Source organism: Lampris incognitus, chromosome 2 (assembly GCF_029633865.1).
Source record: "Lampris incognitus isolate fLamInc1 chromosome 2, fLamInc1.hap2, whole genome shotgun sequence".
Taxonomy (NCBI): domain Eukaryota; kingdom Metazoa; phylum Chordata; class Actinopteri; order Lampriformes; family Lampridae; genus Lampris; species Lampris incognitus.
In genome coordinates, this window is record NC_079212.1 from 38,563,995 (window position 1) to 38,579,944 (window position 15,950).

Below are 15,950 nucleotides of genomic sequence, written 5' to 3' on the forward strand. Positions count from 1 at the left end.
GTGGGCCTAGACCTGGGTAACGCACACACACACACACACACACACACACACACACACACACACACACACACACACACACACACGAAACACACAGGCCTTCATAAAGAGTGTTTGCTACCGTAAATGGCTACAATGTCGTCAAGTACAAAATACGAAAAACAAATCGGACAGATGGACAAGACTCAAGACATTAGGAAACACAGTAAGAGGAGAGGTCTGACAGAAAACATGCACTAGCTAGACTCAGCAACCCAGTGGAACTGGAGCTAGATAAGGCACACACGCAAACACAGTATACGTGTTTCTGGAAGATGATGTGTAGATGTTGGCAGAACATACAGTCAAATGGGCCTGCCACACGCTCTGACTCATTGTGGAAATGCTGCAGAGGTTGAACTGAAGGACAAGTCTTTCTGAGAGGTATGAGCTCAGGGTCAGTTGTATGTCGAACCTTTCTGGACAGTACACTCCTGCTGTTACAAGGGTTTGAATTCCTTTGGGTGAAGGAGAGTGTCGCTACTCACTCCATCACGCTACTTTTCACCTATTCTTTTACTCAGGTGGAACGTCAAGCTCGCCTGCTGGTAATAACAATAATGATGCATTTTATTGAATAAGTGTCTTTCTTGACACACAAGGTCACCTTAGAACTGAATAAAAGGAAACGGTAATTAAAGGAAGTTGACAGGAATATCAACATTATCACAAGAACAATAAAAACCAAAACGGAATATAAATATTTCATGGGTGGGTAGTGATTCAAGATTGAGTTGAAATACAATGGTGGGGTGTCCAGCGGTGTGGCGGTCTATTCCATTGCCTCCCAACATGGGGATCGCCTGATGGAATCCCTGTGTTACCTCCTGCTTGGTTGGGTGTCTCTACAGACACAATTGGCTGTGTCTGTGGGTGGAAAGCCGGATGTGGGTATGTGTCCTGATCGCTACGCTAGCGCCTCTTCTGGTCGGTTGGGATGCCTCTTCGGGGGGCGGGGGGCCGGGGGGAATAGTGCGAGCCTCCCATGCATTACGTCCCCCTGGCGAAACTCCTCACTGTCAGTTGAAAGGAAGCGGCTGGCGACTCCACATGTATCGGAGGAGGCATGTGATAGTCTGCAGCCCTCCCCAGATCGGCAGAGGGGGTGGAGCAGCGACCGGAAAGGCTTGTAGGAGTCAGGTAATTGGCTGGATAAAATTGGGGAGAAAAAGGGTGAAAAAAATGACTACTCAACACAATATTAATATAGTTTTCCAAACATACACTGCCGAATAGCAGTCATAGTAAGTGTTAGGGCTGTCACTTTAAGAAAAAAACATATTCGATATTCGTGGCAAAATTGTACCCATATTCGAATTTGGATTCGAATTTCCACGTAAAAAACGGTCTTTAAAATGGCAAGACTAAAAATAACCCGTAATTTATTGACCAGTTATTATTTTGATCATGCGTTTTACCATTTGTATCCACAAGAGGGGACAAGCAGACAGACAACATATTTCGGTCGAAATAATTAGTGAAGTTTAATGCAAATTATGAAGTCAAATGTTGCCATATTTTCAAAAAACAATTACCACAGAGTATGCTTCTCAAACAAGTAATAATAATGTCAATAATCCTCACGGCAATTGGGCTGCATTCAGCGCTGCCATGGCAATGTAACGTAGGCTACTAACAGAACGTGGCCAATAAGTAGCCTAGGCAAGCCCACCAAACTAAATAACTAAAATAAATAATAATAGTAATAATAAAATAAAAAATAGTGGGTTATGTGGCCTTTGTAAATACGATTATACATAGCCTACACATAGGCCTAACTGGACTGGGAGGCTACAAATTATTCACCAGGAATATCAACTGGTTAACGTGTTCAGTGTCAAGAGCGGAGCGCTTCTTGTTAACAATATTCCCATCTGTGGAAAAGACTCGCTCAGAACGCACTGATGTCCCGGGAACACTCAGCTAGAGTGGAGCGCTTCTTGTTAACAATATTCCCAGCTGTGGAAAAGACTCGCTCAGAACGCACTGATGTCCCGGGAACACTCAGCTACTTTCTTGCAAGCTGCGCCAGGTGGGGATATTTTGCGCTACCCAGCGTCTTCCACCATAGAAGAGGATTGCTGTCTGCTGGCATCGTTGTCTCTCTTCGGCAGGACCACATCTCTTGGTGCAGTACATTGTCTTGGTCGTCTCTCGTCTCGCCCCTTCCCTTGTATGTTTCTCCAAACAGATCGCCCGTTGCCGTCAGGGCCGTTTTTCGTGCGTGAGTGTCTGAGCTTAACGAATGCTCATCTGTCCCACTTTCAAATCTCACGGCCATTTCTTCTTTAATGTTTGCGTGCACTTGGTCCTTCTGTTCCTCTGATAAATGCATTAAACTATGAAAGCGGGGATCCAGGTATGCTGCTTTATTCAATAACATGAATGTTGCTTCGTTATTTTTGTCATAACGCTTCCTCAAATCTGTGTCGATCTTTGCGGTCATTTCTCTCAAGCTGGGCATTGCATTAGGAATGGGTGAGCCAAGTTGACACAGTAGTAGTACATGCTGTAAAGGCAATACAGCAGAAGCTGTGGGATATTTGTTAGTTGACAAAGCCTCAGTCGCAATCTTGAACGGTCTAAGTATTTCACGCATCTGTTCGACCATGGACCATTCAGTTGTGGTTAGTGTAATATATTTTCTATATTATCTGGATGTATCTTGTACTGCTAATATATCCATAACAGTGATTTGAGCCGGAGACCAATGCCCAACGTCTGGTCCTTTTTATTGTAACTCTCCGACTGCCGCAGCAGTCAACATCTGGGGTATATGAGAGCCTAGCTTAACCACCACTAGGTAGCGCTGTTGGTCTACTAATGATTATCATTCAGCTAAGCAATGAGGATCAGTATACTACAGTTAGTTCGAGATTTGACAATTTTTTCTCAAATATTACAGCTGCAACAGCTGCCTGTTGTTCCGATGCCCTGCAGATCATTTCATATGTACTATTCCATCGCGTGATGCAATCATTAATTAATTTATCAGTTTTCAAGCCCAGCAAACGCTGTTTATCCTCCAATAGGTAGCTGTCGGTAGGTGACCTGCCGAAATGTGCGGCTGCTTTCTTTAGCCTGCTAAGTGTCGTGTCTATGGCTCTGACGTCTAGCCCTTTACGTACAGCTAGATTGATTGTATGTGCCATGCAAGGTATGTTAACGGTATCAAGGTACCTCTCCACAGCATTCACATAGTTATGTGCATTGTCTGTTGTGACTGCGATCACCGATTCACGGGGAATGTGAAAATCCCTCAGTGTGCCAGAAATGCACTCCGCGACGTTTTCTGCAGTGTGGCTACTTCTCAAGTCTTTCGTTTGTTGGACAAAATCGTTCAGTTCCCATGCCTCCGACATTAAGTGTGCTGTAACTGTAACATAAGCGTCTGTGGCTATAGACGTCCACCCATCTGTAGTGAGTGCAATTTCCTTATCGCTTAGTATCTGGCGTACATTTTCACGAGTAGTATCGTAGAGTTTCACAATGTTTTTAGTTATTGTGGTTCTGCTGGGATAGTGTAACGTGGCTCAATTTCACGGAGAAAATCTTTAAAGCCTCCACCTTCCACGATGCTTATTGGCCGCATGTCTTTACATATGAATTTGGTGAGTTGTGAAGTGATCGCCTCTTTTCGTGTAGAGGACAGAGCAGCCGAAGGTGAGAAAAACGTTGTCAGCCTGGGTTGTTTAGCAGCAGCAGACGCACCAGCAGGGTCCTGCAGTTCTTTGTATTCGGCCGGATGATGGAACTGCATGTGAGACCGTAGGTTGGTCGTGGAACTATGGTATGCTAGTTCAAGCTCACATAGTTTGCATATTACCTTGTCCTTGTTTTCAGTCTTTCCATTTACATTCCAAAAACCAAAGTGTTTCCCAATCGCACTCCTAAGATTCTCTGGAGTGACGATCTTTCTGGTATGCTGATCATCGGGCTCGTTGTCGGCAGCACCAAATTCCTCCATTTTCTCGTTTCTGGCTGCAGCCTAGGCCTACGTTTCCGCTCCATGGACTTATGGGTAATGGACGTATGGGTAATTAGAGCTGGAATTCTTGCCGTAGCATACTTTTGGCATTTTTGACATTGATTAATTAATAATTTTAAAGTACAATCAATGTATTTATTATTTATTTATTCATTTATTTATTCAATTCGAATTTCCCCATTTACGTTCGAATCTCATGTTTTTATGCAAATTCGAAATTAAATTCGATATTCGAATATAATGTGACAGCAGTAGTAAGTGTTACCCAATATTTTCTTGATGGGTCACAGAAAGGTCATGGGCTGTGGTTGTTATATCTAATCTTTATTCATTCAGCTGGTCTCACTGAAACTGAGAGTGTTTTTATACTAAAATGCTGTGGCCACGGACACGTTAGTTTGGGTGAAACGCACCTTTGTAGCTGTGTGCTGTCAAACTTTATTCATAGATTACACTGCATGGGCATTTTTCTATAAATTTAAATCAGAATTTCACTGAGCAATTCCTCGTCGATAAAAAGATACACAAGTATTGTAAAAATGAAACTCTTGCAATGAATCTGTTAATGTCACAATTCCCGTGATCCTCGTTGTGTACTGAGAAAGAAGTAAACGCAGAACGTGCCCTAAGAAAGTAGAGAAACTACTTAATCAGAGGAAATGTTGCCAGCATGACAGCTTAATCAATAGATCAATAGAACTTAATATGACACATTTTTTAGACAGAAATACAATGTAGCCTGTTTTATCAGGAATCGGTAACATTTTGTCATTTTATTCCATGCACCTGTGCACATGAAATGAAACAAAATATCGTTTCCCCCAGCCCACAGCACTACAACAGACAAAAGCACATATCCAAAGTACAAGAACACATATCAAACTACAAAAAAATAAAAACAAAACCTACAAGAACACATATATCCAACATATCCAAAAAAAATAAAAATTCATTGTCCCAAGAGAGCGAATGCCAGGAGGACTGTCGGAACTGCCAGTGTGCATGGGCTAGCAGTTAGCTAAGCCTGCCCCGCTTCCGCGTCCTGTCAGACTGCCCTCAGTGTTTCCTGTTCGGGCACAGCTCCAGGCGGGTCCCTGGTCCCTGGGCCCACAGGATGCAACCGACCAAGCTCTCCCAGCTGATCCAGCACCAGCTCTCCCAGCCATCAAACAAAGACACAAACTTAGATGCAGACGTGGACAAAGACACTGCATGGATGGTACTGGGTGAGACCGCCACAAACAGGCCGCCATCTTCCCACACCGGTATTGGGTCAGGCCACTGCAAACGTGAATTTGCGCCGCCATCTTCCCACACGGGAAGCAGAAGTTATGTAGGAACAGGTGAAAATTAAACGAACCCAGTTGAGAGGCACATCATTGGACGAAGTAAAAATTGTTGCTCATATTTTCTTCAAGTAAAGGACATACACACACACGTGTCTATAGACGGCAACTCTGCAGTCCCTTGCATCTCATACTCCAAGTATACTAGTGAGTAATAAGTCCTACATTTTGCGTGACACTGTTATGGTTGTAGGCAGAACTCAAATGCTAGGCATGCTGGGTCTGAAAATCTCTGTGGTGTGCTGCTGAGGTTTGCTTTAGCATCATTTTGGTTGTTGTAGACCATAATGGACACCCATCTGAGTACATTACATCTGGACCACAAAATCATGCAACACACCCAGAACGTTCTCACAAAAACACGCCTTGTTCATTTCTTTATCAGCTTGGCCTAACTGTGTGTTGGGTCTTGATAAGAGAAGGAAAAGAGGAATGTCATGAAGAAGAAGAAGAAGAAGAAGAAGAAGAAGAAGAAGAAGAAGAAGAAGAAGAAGAAGAAGAAGAAGAGAGGTTAAAGAAGCCAGATTGGAGGAATGAGGTGAAAGAGGTTGAAGGGCTGAGAGAGCAATGGGGGTGAGATCAGAGGAGAGAGAGAGAGAGAGGAATCATCCCAGATGGCTGTTATCACAGCTGTGCAAGAGCATCCAACCGCCCTCCCACACACACACACACACACACACACACAAACCTCACATACACTGACACAAACACCGACAGACACACACACAAACACCTCATGCACTAGACACGTTGGCATAAGCCTTTATTATCCTCCTAACATCTCATCTTTTTCAGAACCCCCTTATTAACACAACACAGCTGTGTGTGTGTGTGTGTGTGTGTGTGTGTGTGTGTGTGTGTGTGTGTGTGTGTGTGTGTGTGAGTGTCTGTGTGAGAGAAGTTCATCTGAGTTAATCTCTCCTCTTAAATTCTGGGTCATCAATTTCATTTACTCTATTTACCTTGCACACACATCCACATTCATACACACACACACACACACACACACACACACACACACACACACACACAGAGCAGCTGGTAGAGGAGAAGTCATACTGATGCACATGAAACACACAAATGTATAAACCACACACAACTGTCTATATGAGGCTGAGGTTTCCTTTTAGTCTACTGAATAGTCTAGTCTACATCTCTTGGTACCCCCCCCCCCCCCCGCTTTACCCAACTAGGTGCACAGGAACTGCTGGTTTTCTCTTCTGTGCAGGTAGTTGTTTATGCCTACCAGTTGTGCCAGGTCTGACTAGTCTGACTGGAAAGCTGGAATACCATTAACTAGTGAACATAATTAACTCGTGAACATAATTAAAGCTGGAATACCATTAACTAGTGAAAATAATTAACTCCCAAACATAATTTAAGCTGGAATACCATTATCTAGTGAACACAATTAACTCGTGAACATAATTAAAGCTGGAATATCATTAACTAGTGAACATAATTAACTCGTGAACACAATTAAAGCTGGAATATCATTAACTAGTGAACATAATTAACTCGTGAACATAATTAAAGCTGGAATATCATTAACTAGTGAACATAATTAACTCATGAACATAATTAAAGCTGGAATATCATTAACTAGTGAACATAATTAACTCCTGAACATAATTAAAGCTGGAATACCATTAACTAGTGAACATAATTAACTCCCAAACATAATTAAAGCTGGAATACCATTAACTAGTGAACATAATTAACTCCCGAACATAATTAAAGCTTGAATATCATTAACTAGTGAACATAATTAACTCGTGAACATAATTAAAGCTGGAATACCATTAACTAGTGAACATAATTAACTCCCGAACATAATTAAAGCTGAAATACCATTAACTAGTGAACATAATTAACTCATGAACATAATTAAAGCTGGAATACCATTAACAAGTGAATATGATTAACTAGTGAACATAATTAAAGCTGGAATACCATTAACTATAGTGCGCATAGTTAAAGCTGGAATACCATTAACTAGTGAACATAATTAACTAGTGAATATAATTAAAGCTGGAATACCATTAACTAGCAAACATAATTAAAGCTGGAATACCATTAATTAGTGAACATAATTAAAGCTGGAATACCATTAACTAGTGAACATAATTAACTATTGAACATAATTAACCTCCTCACAGAATGAAAACACAACTTTATTGTTGATCCCTGTAGGCTAGATTTGGGAGCCCATGGTTCATCTTACAAATGGTGGTATTCTGACTAATGTCTAGGCTGCACGGCTGTGTGTGTGTGTGTGTGTGTGTTTGTGATTTCTTGGTACAGACAGTATGACTAAATTAAAGTGTCTTAAATGGCTCAGTTAGTGTCACTGCGGTCAGTAAAGATGTCATTGCTAATATTGTTTAAATGTTGAACATGGGTATTTCATGATGAGTGCCTTTATCTTGACTCCTGTGTGCTCATACATGCATTCCTCTGTGTGTGTGTGTGTGTGTATGTATGTGTTCTCTCCAGGTGTGGAGGATGTAACAGACTATGACCCTAACCTCCTGAGCGACCCCCAGTGGCCTTGTGGCAAACATAAGAGGGTGCTGATCTTTGCCTCCTACATGGTGAGACACAGTGTGGCTCATTCTTGTCTGGTTTGATCTGTCCTGTGGCCACCACAGCTGGTGATTTCCACTATAAAGACACGGACAAAAGGCCAAGTTAAAAACACCAGCTACAACGGTTAATTAAAACACTGATATCTGCAGATTCTTTGACTGGAGAGTGTCCACCGCGTTATATGTCTGTGGCTTTCCCTCCCCCTTCTCCCTGATGTGTCTTCTTTGGGATGTGGACTATGTAAAAAAGTATTTAATGTGTCAGGAGTTTAGTAGGGTAACTCAGAACAGCTGGTCCACACCCCATTCTGCCACACAATAACAATAATAATCATCAGTGTAGTAACTAAGTCAACTTATATATATATATATGTGTGTGTGTGTGTGTGTGTGTGTGTGTGTGTGTGTGTGTGTGTGTAAGTATATATGTATATGTATGTATGTATGTATGTATGTATGTGTATGTATGTATGTATGTATGTATGTATGTATATATACTATATACGTAGCACAAAAAGTAAAGAAATGTGTGTTTGGAAGATGATTTCTTTGTTGTAACAATGCTTCTTGGCAATAAATCTTATACTGTTGGAAAGCCTGTTTATTTCCCTTTTAAATGGGGCCACATTTGTAAGGAACATGCATTTGTGGGATGAGCAGCAGAGCTGAGTATGTGGGTTGCGCCCATGAAAAATTTGCCAAATCATCTCTGCCAATGCCACACAGCTTATTTTGCTGTTGCTATTGACTCTTGTTTTGAGCTTCTGGTACCCCAGGTGCTGACAATCAGGTGCCTGATATAAGATTTATTGCCAAGAAGCATTCTTACAACAAAGAAATAATCTACCAAGCACACATTTCCTTACTTTTTGTGCTGAGTTTATATTTTTTTTTCTTTCCTCTTTCTCTTGAAGCGTAATATGGCTGGTAAATGTCAGAAAGCACTCTGCTACTGATTACAAGTAAACAAGTTGTAGCCGCCCCAACCCCCAGGTATCTATATTCAAGTTAGACAGGCTGGCTGTTTTTTGCCGAAGATAAGTCTTTTTTTGCTTTACTGGAGTGTTATCTGTTGACATAGTGTCTACTGGTAAATAGATAAGGTCAGCCACAAAAATGTTTCTTCTCTAGAATTGCCACTTGGCGTTACTGTATATTTAGCTGCTAAGATGAAGATGAACCATTGTGAACGTTTCCAAACCTCACCATTAAAATGAGAAACTACAAAAGTGTTAAGGATGTGGGTATTTGTGGATAAGCTGCTGTCTCAAATTCGCCAGTTATAGAAAGTATCAAACATCATATTTGTGGGGCGTCCGGGTAGCGTAGCGGTCTATTCTGTTGCCTACCAACACGGGGATCGCCGGTTCGAATCCTGTGTCACCTCCGGCTTGGTCGGGCGTCCCTACAGACACAATTGGCTGTGTCTGCGGGTGGGAAGCCGGATGTAGGTATGTGTCCTGGTCACTGGTAGGTCAGGGCGCCTGTTCGGGGGAGGAGGACCTAGGGGGAATAGCATGATCCTCCCATGCACTACATCCCCCTAGCAAAACTCCTCACTGTCAGGTGAAAAGAAGCGGCTGGTGACTCCACATGTATCAGAGGAGGCATGTGGTAGTCTGCAGCCCTCCCCGGATCGGCAGAGCGGGTGGAGCAACAACCAGGCCGGCTCGGAAGAGTGGGGTAATTGGCCGGATACAATTGAGGAGAAAAAGGGGGGTGGGGGAATCATATCTGTTCACAGGTACATTTTCAGGATTGTGGTTTTAATGTGAGGTTGGATTAGTTGTCTTCCATAATGACATGTAGGAACAACATGGTTTCCGTCCTGTACAAGCATATATGTGTGTTAGCGATATCCATTTATTTTTCTTGACTGACACGCTCAAATTAACAAATCATTGCGGTTTTGATGTCCCAGCACATTGATTTAACACCTGTTGATAGGAATCAAAATATGAGCCAAAACAGCATAGTGTTTTCTGCACTTTACTATGTCTTACTGCTGAAAAACTATTTCCCTTGTTTACTGAAGGCCTACAGGAAATAACACACACTAACCCCGTCAGTGTGCTGGTTGAGTAGAAAAGTCTACATTCAGATACAACACAAGCTGCACAAATGCAGTTTGTGCGTATATGCAATCACACATCTGCCAGTGCTGGCTGTCTGACCTCACCCACACACACACACACACACACACACACACACACATGTACACAAATATTATGGGAAAAAAAAACCCAATGTATTTCTGAAATCCTTTCAACACAGTATTTGTAGAGGCACACACACACACACACACACACACACACACACACACACACACACACACACAGATTGGGGTGAACAGAACAGTTTTCCACATGTGAGTGAAACGACCAACATCCTGTGCCAGAAGAGTATCATAGGCATGTGATACTGTCTGGTCACTGTGCACTTAGACAGTAAATCAGAAGTCTGGTGAGCCTCCTTTACTTGTCTGGAGGTTTCACATGACTGAATCTTGCTCTATCTCCCTCTTTCCATCCTCCTTTCTCTCCTCCTCTTTCCATCTGTTCTTTTACTGCATTCCCTAAACCTCCCTCTGCTGCCCTCTCCTCCTGCAGACTACAGTCATAGAGTATGTAAAGCCGTCGGATTTGAAGAAAGACATGAACGAGACTTTTAAGGAGAAGTTTCCCCACATCAAACTCACCCTCAGCAAGATACGCAGGTAAGCCACCAGAAAAGAAAGAAGTAGAATCGAGACACTTGTTTTAAGAGAATTCAATACTTTGGGAGAATTCCCCCCCTCATCGAACTCAAACTATACAGGGAAGCTTTTACAATAGAATCAGAAACACTTTATTGGTCGTTTCATTTCATGCACTTGCACACATGAAATGAAACGAAACATCGTTGCCCACAGCAGTGCAACACAAAGACAAAAACACATAGCTGGGTGTCACAGGCTCTGCACTCTCAATGTTTGCATCCTACCTGACGGGTCACTCTTACCAGGTGACATGGAGGGAATCTGTGTCAGAGCCTCACAGACTGACTACAGGCATTCCACAGGGTTCGGTTCTGGGTCCTCTCCTTTTCTCCCTGTACACGCCATCCCTGGGTTCTGTTATTCGCTCACATGACTTCTCTTACCACTGTTATGCCGATGACACCCAGCTGATCTTGTCCTTTCCTCCCTCTGACACACAAGTAGAGACACGCTTTGCTGCGTGCTTGACTGACATCTCGGAGTGGATAGCAACACACCACCTGAAGCTCAATCTGCACAAGACAGAGCTGATGTTCCTCCCAGGGAAAGGTTGCCCGCACCGAGACCTGGCCATCATCTTTGACAACACCGTGGTGATGCCAACTCAGACTGCGAGGAATCTGGGTGTGATCCTGGATGACCAACTGTCGTTTGCTGCAAATGATGCATCAGTTGCTCACTCCTGCAGATTTCTCCTCTATAACATCAGGAAGATTCGCCCATTCCTCACCGATGAGACAGCACAGGTGCTCATCCAGGCTCTGGTCATCTCCCGACTGGACTACAGCAACTCCCTCCTTGCTGGCGCCCCGGCATCAGACCGCTGGAGCTTGTTCAGAAAGCTGCAGCTCATCTGGTATTCAACCACCCTAAGTTCTCCCACACAACTCCCTTTCTCGTGTCCCTACACTGGCTCCCAGTAGCTGCTCGCATGCAGTTTAAGACTCTGGTGCTAGCCTACAGGGCAGTGAAAGGAACAGCTCCTTCCTATCTCCAGCCCATGGTCAAGCCCTACACCCACACCCGACCACTTCGCTCTGCTGCCTCGGGATGCCTGGTTGCCCCGTCGCTCAGAGGCCCCTGCTGCCGATCAATCCAGTCACGCCTCTTTTCTATCCTGGCCCCACAGTGGTGGAATGAACTCCCCACTGATGTCAGGACAGCGGAGTCGCTGCCCATCTTTCGGCACAGGTTGAAAACTCACCTCTTCAAGAACTACTACCCTGTTACTTGTTGTTAGCACTTATTGTATTCACTCATTTAAAAAAAAAATCTCTTTCTTGCGCTTTTACTTTCGCACTGGTTTTGCTCTTAGATGCTTGTTTTAGATGCACTTATGACCTCTGATGACTTGTAGTTCTCCTGATTTCCTATGTTAAATGCACTTATTGTAAGTCGCTTTGGATAAAAGTGTCGGCTAAATGACTGTAGTGTAATGTAATGTAATATCCAAAAACTACAAGAACACATATATGTATATCCAGAAATCACTGTCCAGGAGAACAAACGCCAGCCAGGATGACTGTCGGAACTGCCGGTCTGCATGGGCTAGCAGTTAGCTTAGCCTGCCCCGCTTCCGCATCCTGTCAGACTGCCCCTAGGGTTTCCTCTTCGGGTGCAGCTCCAGTTAGGGCCGTGGTCCTTGGGCCCACAGGACGTGGTAGACCAAGCTCCCTAAGCCGATCCAATGCTAGCTCTCCCAGCCAGACACCTTCGACACACCTCCCCGCAATCCACACGACGACACTAAAAACACAGTCAAGGATAGGTGAGGCTGCCCTCAGACCCGCCTCGGTGTTATCGGAACTACCGGTCTGCATGGGCTAGCAGTTAGCTTAGCCTGCCCCGCTTCCGCGTCCTGTCAGACCTCCCTCGGTGTTACCTCTTCGGGCACAGCTCCGGGCAGAGCCATGGTCCCTGGGCGCACATGACGCAGCAGACCAAGCTCTCCCAGCCGATCCAGCGCCAACTCTCCCAGCCATCAAACAAAGACAAATTTAGATGCAGACGTGGACAAAGACACTGCATGGATGGTACTGGGTGAGGCCGCCACAAACGTGAATTTGCGCCGCCATCCTCCCACACCAGTACTGGGTGAGGCCGCTGCAAATGTGAATTTGTGCCGCCATCTTCCCACACTGGAAGAATAGAATAGAATATGGAAGATGTCGTTTGCTATGCAACAAATGTACTTTATTCGATACTACATTACTATGACTAAAATACTACAATATGATGCACTTAAGTCAAAGTTAATTATATGATATAAACTCATTGTATATAATCTTTAATACTGTCTCCCACCACTAGTCTGAAGAGAGAGATGTGTGCGGTGGGAGAGGACTGCAGCCTACAGCCTGTCACTATAGCAATGTCCTTTGTTTACTTTGAGAAGCTGGTGTTACAGGGTCGACTAAACAAGCATAACAGGTACATATTGTCCTTGTGTAATTGTTACCATTGATACCACTGGCGCCACCACATACATGCCCTGTATGCACTATATGTTCCAAATGTAATGTGATTTTTATTTTTTTATTTTAGTTAAATAGAAAATGTGCAATTGTTTTTTTTCTGTCCATAAAAAGAAATTGCTCGCCATCTAATTCTCTGCGTTTCACCTCCCATCTGCAGTGTCTGTCTGAGTGCAGAAAAATGATTGCCCTTGATGGCATTAATTCTGCATAGCAAAATCAAATTGGGCACAGAATTGCTTGAGACGCTGCTGCTTTTATGTGTTTCACAGGAAGTTGGTGTCAGCCGCCTGCATCCTGTTGGCTGCCAAGATCAGCAGTGACCTCAAGAAACAGGAGGTCAAGCACCTTATCGATGTGAGACATGCACACACACACAAATAGACTTACTTAGAGACACGTAAACATGAAATCAAGTACATGTGCACATGGGATTACGTACACGCATGAACACTCACTCTTACAGGTACACGAGTATGCATACATACATACACACTACACATGCACATACACACACTAATAAAACCAATATATAGATATAAACTCACGTTTGCAAACCTGTGCATGCTACACACACATTAAACACTCACACGATAAGCACATAGAACTCACTCAGACCAACCACAGATGTGAACACTGTGATATGTCAAATACACATCACACAGTAGAGCTGGTTATTTGAGAAATGAGGAGAGCTCTGTTCCCTCTGAATAAGTCACTTTGCTATGGGTCAGGATCAGACCAGGTGGAAACTAACCTGCATATTTAAATTAAATTATTATTATTATTATTATTATTGTTATAACTCAAGGGTTCTACATTGTTAGCACTGCCCCATTCTGTCACATTCATTCAGTGATGTACATCAGTCAATACCCATGAACTACCAGTACACCCAGTCTTCTACAGGTGACCCTTGAAGTAGTACAAAGAGGAGGATTAGTGCTTTGCTCAAGGGCAGGTTCATGGTAGATGTTGATGAAAGGGGGAGTGTGACTCATTTCTCACTTTTTCCACCCACCGTCTTCTACAGGTGACCCTTAAAGTAGTGCAAGGGGGGAGGATTAGTGCCTTGCTCAAGGGCATGTTCATGGTAGTTGTTGACGAATGGGGGAGTGTGACTCATTTTTTTTCTCCACCCACGTTGTTCACCAGCCTTCAAAGTTCCATTTACAAACGCCAGCCTTTAACGCTTAAGATGAGGCTCTGCCCCCTTCATGAATTTGTGACACACCTGGGAATGGCATAAGGGGAATGTTTGGAGAATTAATATCACATACGCCAGTGAAAGTAAAATGGCTTTTCTACAATAATTTACAATTTAGAGAAATATGACTGTGGTTGTGAATGTTTTATAGTTTGCCCACCACCACCTTTTTACCATTCCCCTCCTTAAGCTATTTCTTTTTATTAATCTAGCACCATCTGTCTTATGATGGTAGTGGTCTGTCAGATGTACGAAGAAGTAGGGGCAATTGTTAAGCGACCTGGGGTGAATCACTGTCAGTTATTGAGCAAACAGTCAATTTAACATGTGTAGTCAGTATTTACTGGTGACCTCCCAGCCTGCATAGGAGCTGCAGGACAGGGCACCAGTTCAACTGACACTTCCTTCTCCTTGTATTTCCCTCAGAGTATGATTTCCCTTCAACTTTTATTTCGTTTCATCTGTCTGCTAGACATTGCCTCTGCCATTATTTATTCATTTATTGTTTGTTATATATTTATAACCACCGCCGGTCCCACTCTTCTGCATATTTGATCAGCTCAACAACCAATCAGCATTGCTTCTCCAAGAGGGGGACAATCACCACAAGTGAATTAAGGAATCTTAGGACAGTGGTAGTTCTAGACCATTTCAAACGGGAGGCCAGGCTGCGGCCACATACGATTTTAGGGGTACCAAATATACCACCACCACCCCCATAGGTTTAGTTCTCCAAAAGACAAACAATAGTTTGTCGTTTGCCACAGTTAGGGGTTCGTCACCTAAATGGTTCGACTATGCAACATGATTTATTTTCTGTTTTCACATTTATTAATTTTTTTTCTGCCTTACGAAAATATTTGCCACAGTTAGGGGGGCCAGAGGAGGGTCCAGGCTTAATATTATGGGGCACTGCCCCCCTTGCCCCCCTATTAGAACCACCACTGTTTTAGGAACGAAAAATGACAACATTTATCTGATAGACATGGAGATAGGCACTGACATGTGTTCGACAAAACATAAGTAAATCGATCTTATCAGTATCAGTTTAGGGTAAAAGTTATTGAGATAAAGGAGAAGGTGAAAAAAAAGGAAAGAAGGGGCAGAAAGGACTAGGAAGAAGTATGTAATCCAGAAGTGTGTGAGGCAGATGCTAGTAGTGTGTGTGTGCATGTGACGTGTCCACCTGTGTGTACGTGAAGTGTCTAGCTGTGAGTACATGGGATTAATCCCAATAAATTCTGGCGTGTGAGAGCCGCAATTTATTGTATTGCCTCCGAGCAGTAGACAGACTCTGCGGCTACCCACTTGCCCCGCAGTCGTGCAGATGTCCCATGACCAAGAGAACAGCTGAGGTCTAAAGAACCACAACCCCTGAAGAACACCAAACCCACAGGGGGACCAGGAGCCTGCAGAGCAACAGCCATACACCCCCCCCCCCCCGATGAGCACAAACCTCTGCCATTCTTATATTGTGTTTTATTGTTTATTCAGTGTGGTTTACTTTTAAATGTGGTTTGAAAACTAGTCTTCCCTGAACTCAAAACTGCTCT

The 15,950-nt window shown here is 43.5% G+C and overlaps 1 protein-coding gene across 1 annotated transcript in view; it reads left to right on the forward strand.

Moving 5' to 3' along the window:
• cables2b (Cdk5 and Abl enzyme substrate 2b) overlaps positions 1-15,950 on the forward strand; it is a 57,303-nt gene that overhangs the window by 40,517 nt on the left and 836 nt on the right. Inside the window, exons 5-9 of the mRNA XM_056274145.1 lie at positions 1-16; positions 7,867-7,964; positions 10,568-10,674; positions 13,027-13,146; positions 13,463-13,547. The exon at positions 1-16 is cut by the window's left edge and continues 153 nt beyond it. Coding sequence (XP_056130120.1) covers positions 1-16; positions 7,867-7,964; positions 10,568-10,674; positions 13,027-13,146; positions 13,463-13,547 — 426 coding nt within the window. The remainder of the gene's footprint in view (positions 17-7,866; positions 7,965-10,567; positions 10,675-13,026; positions 13,147-13,462; positions 13,548-15,950) is intronic.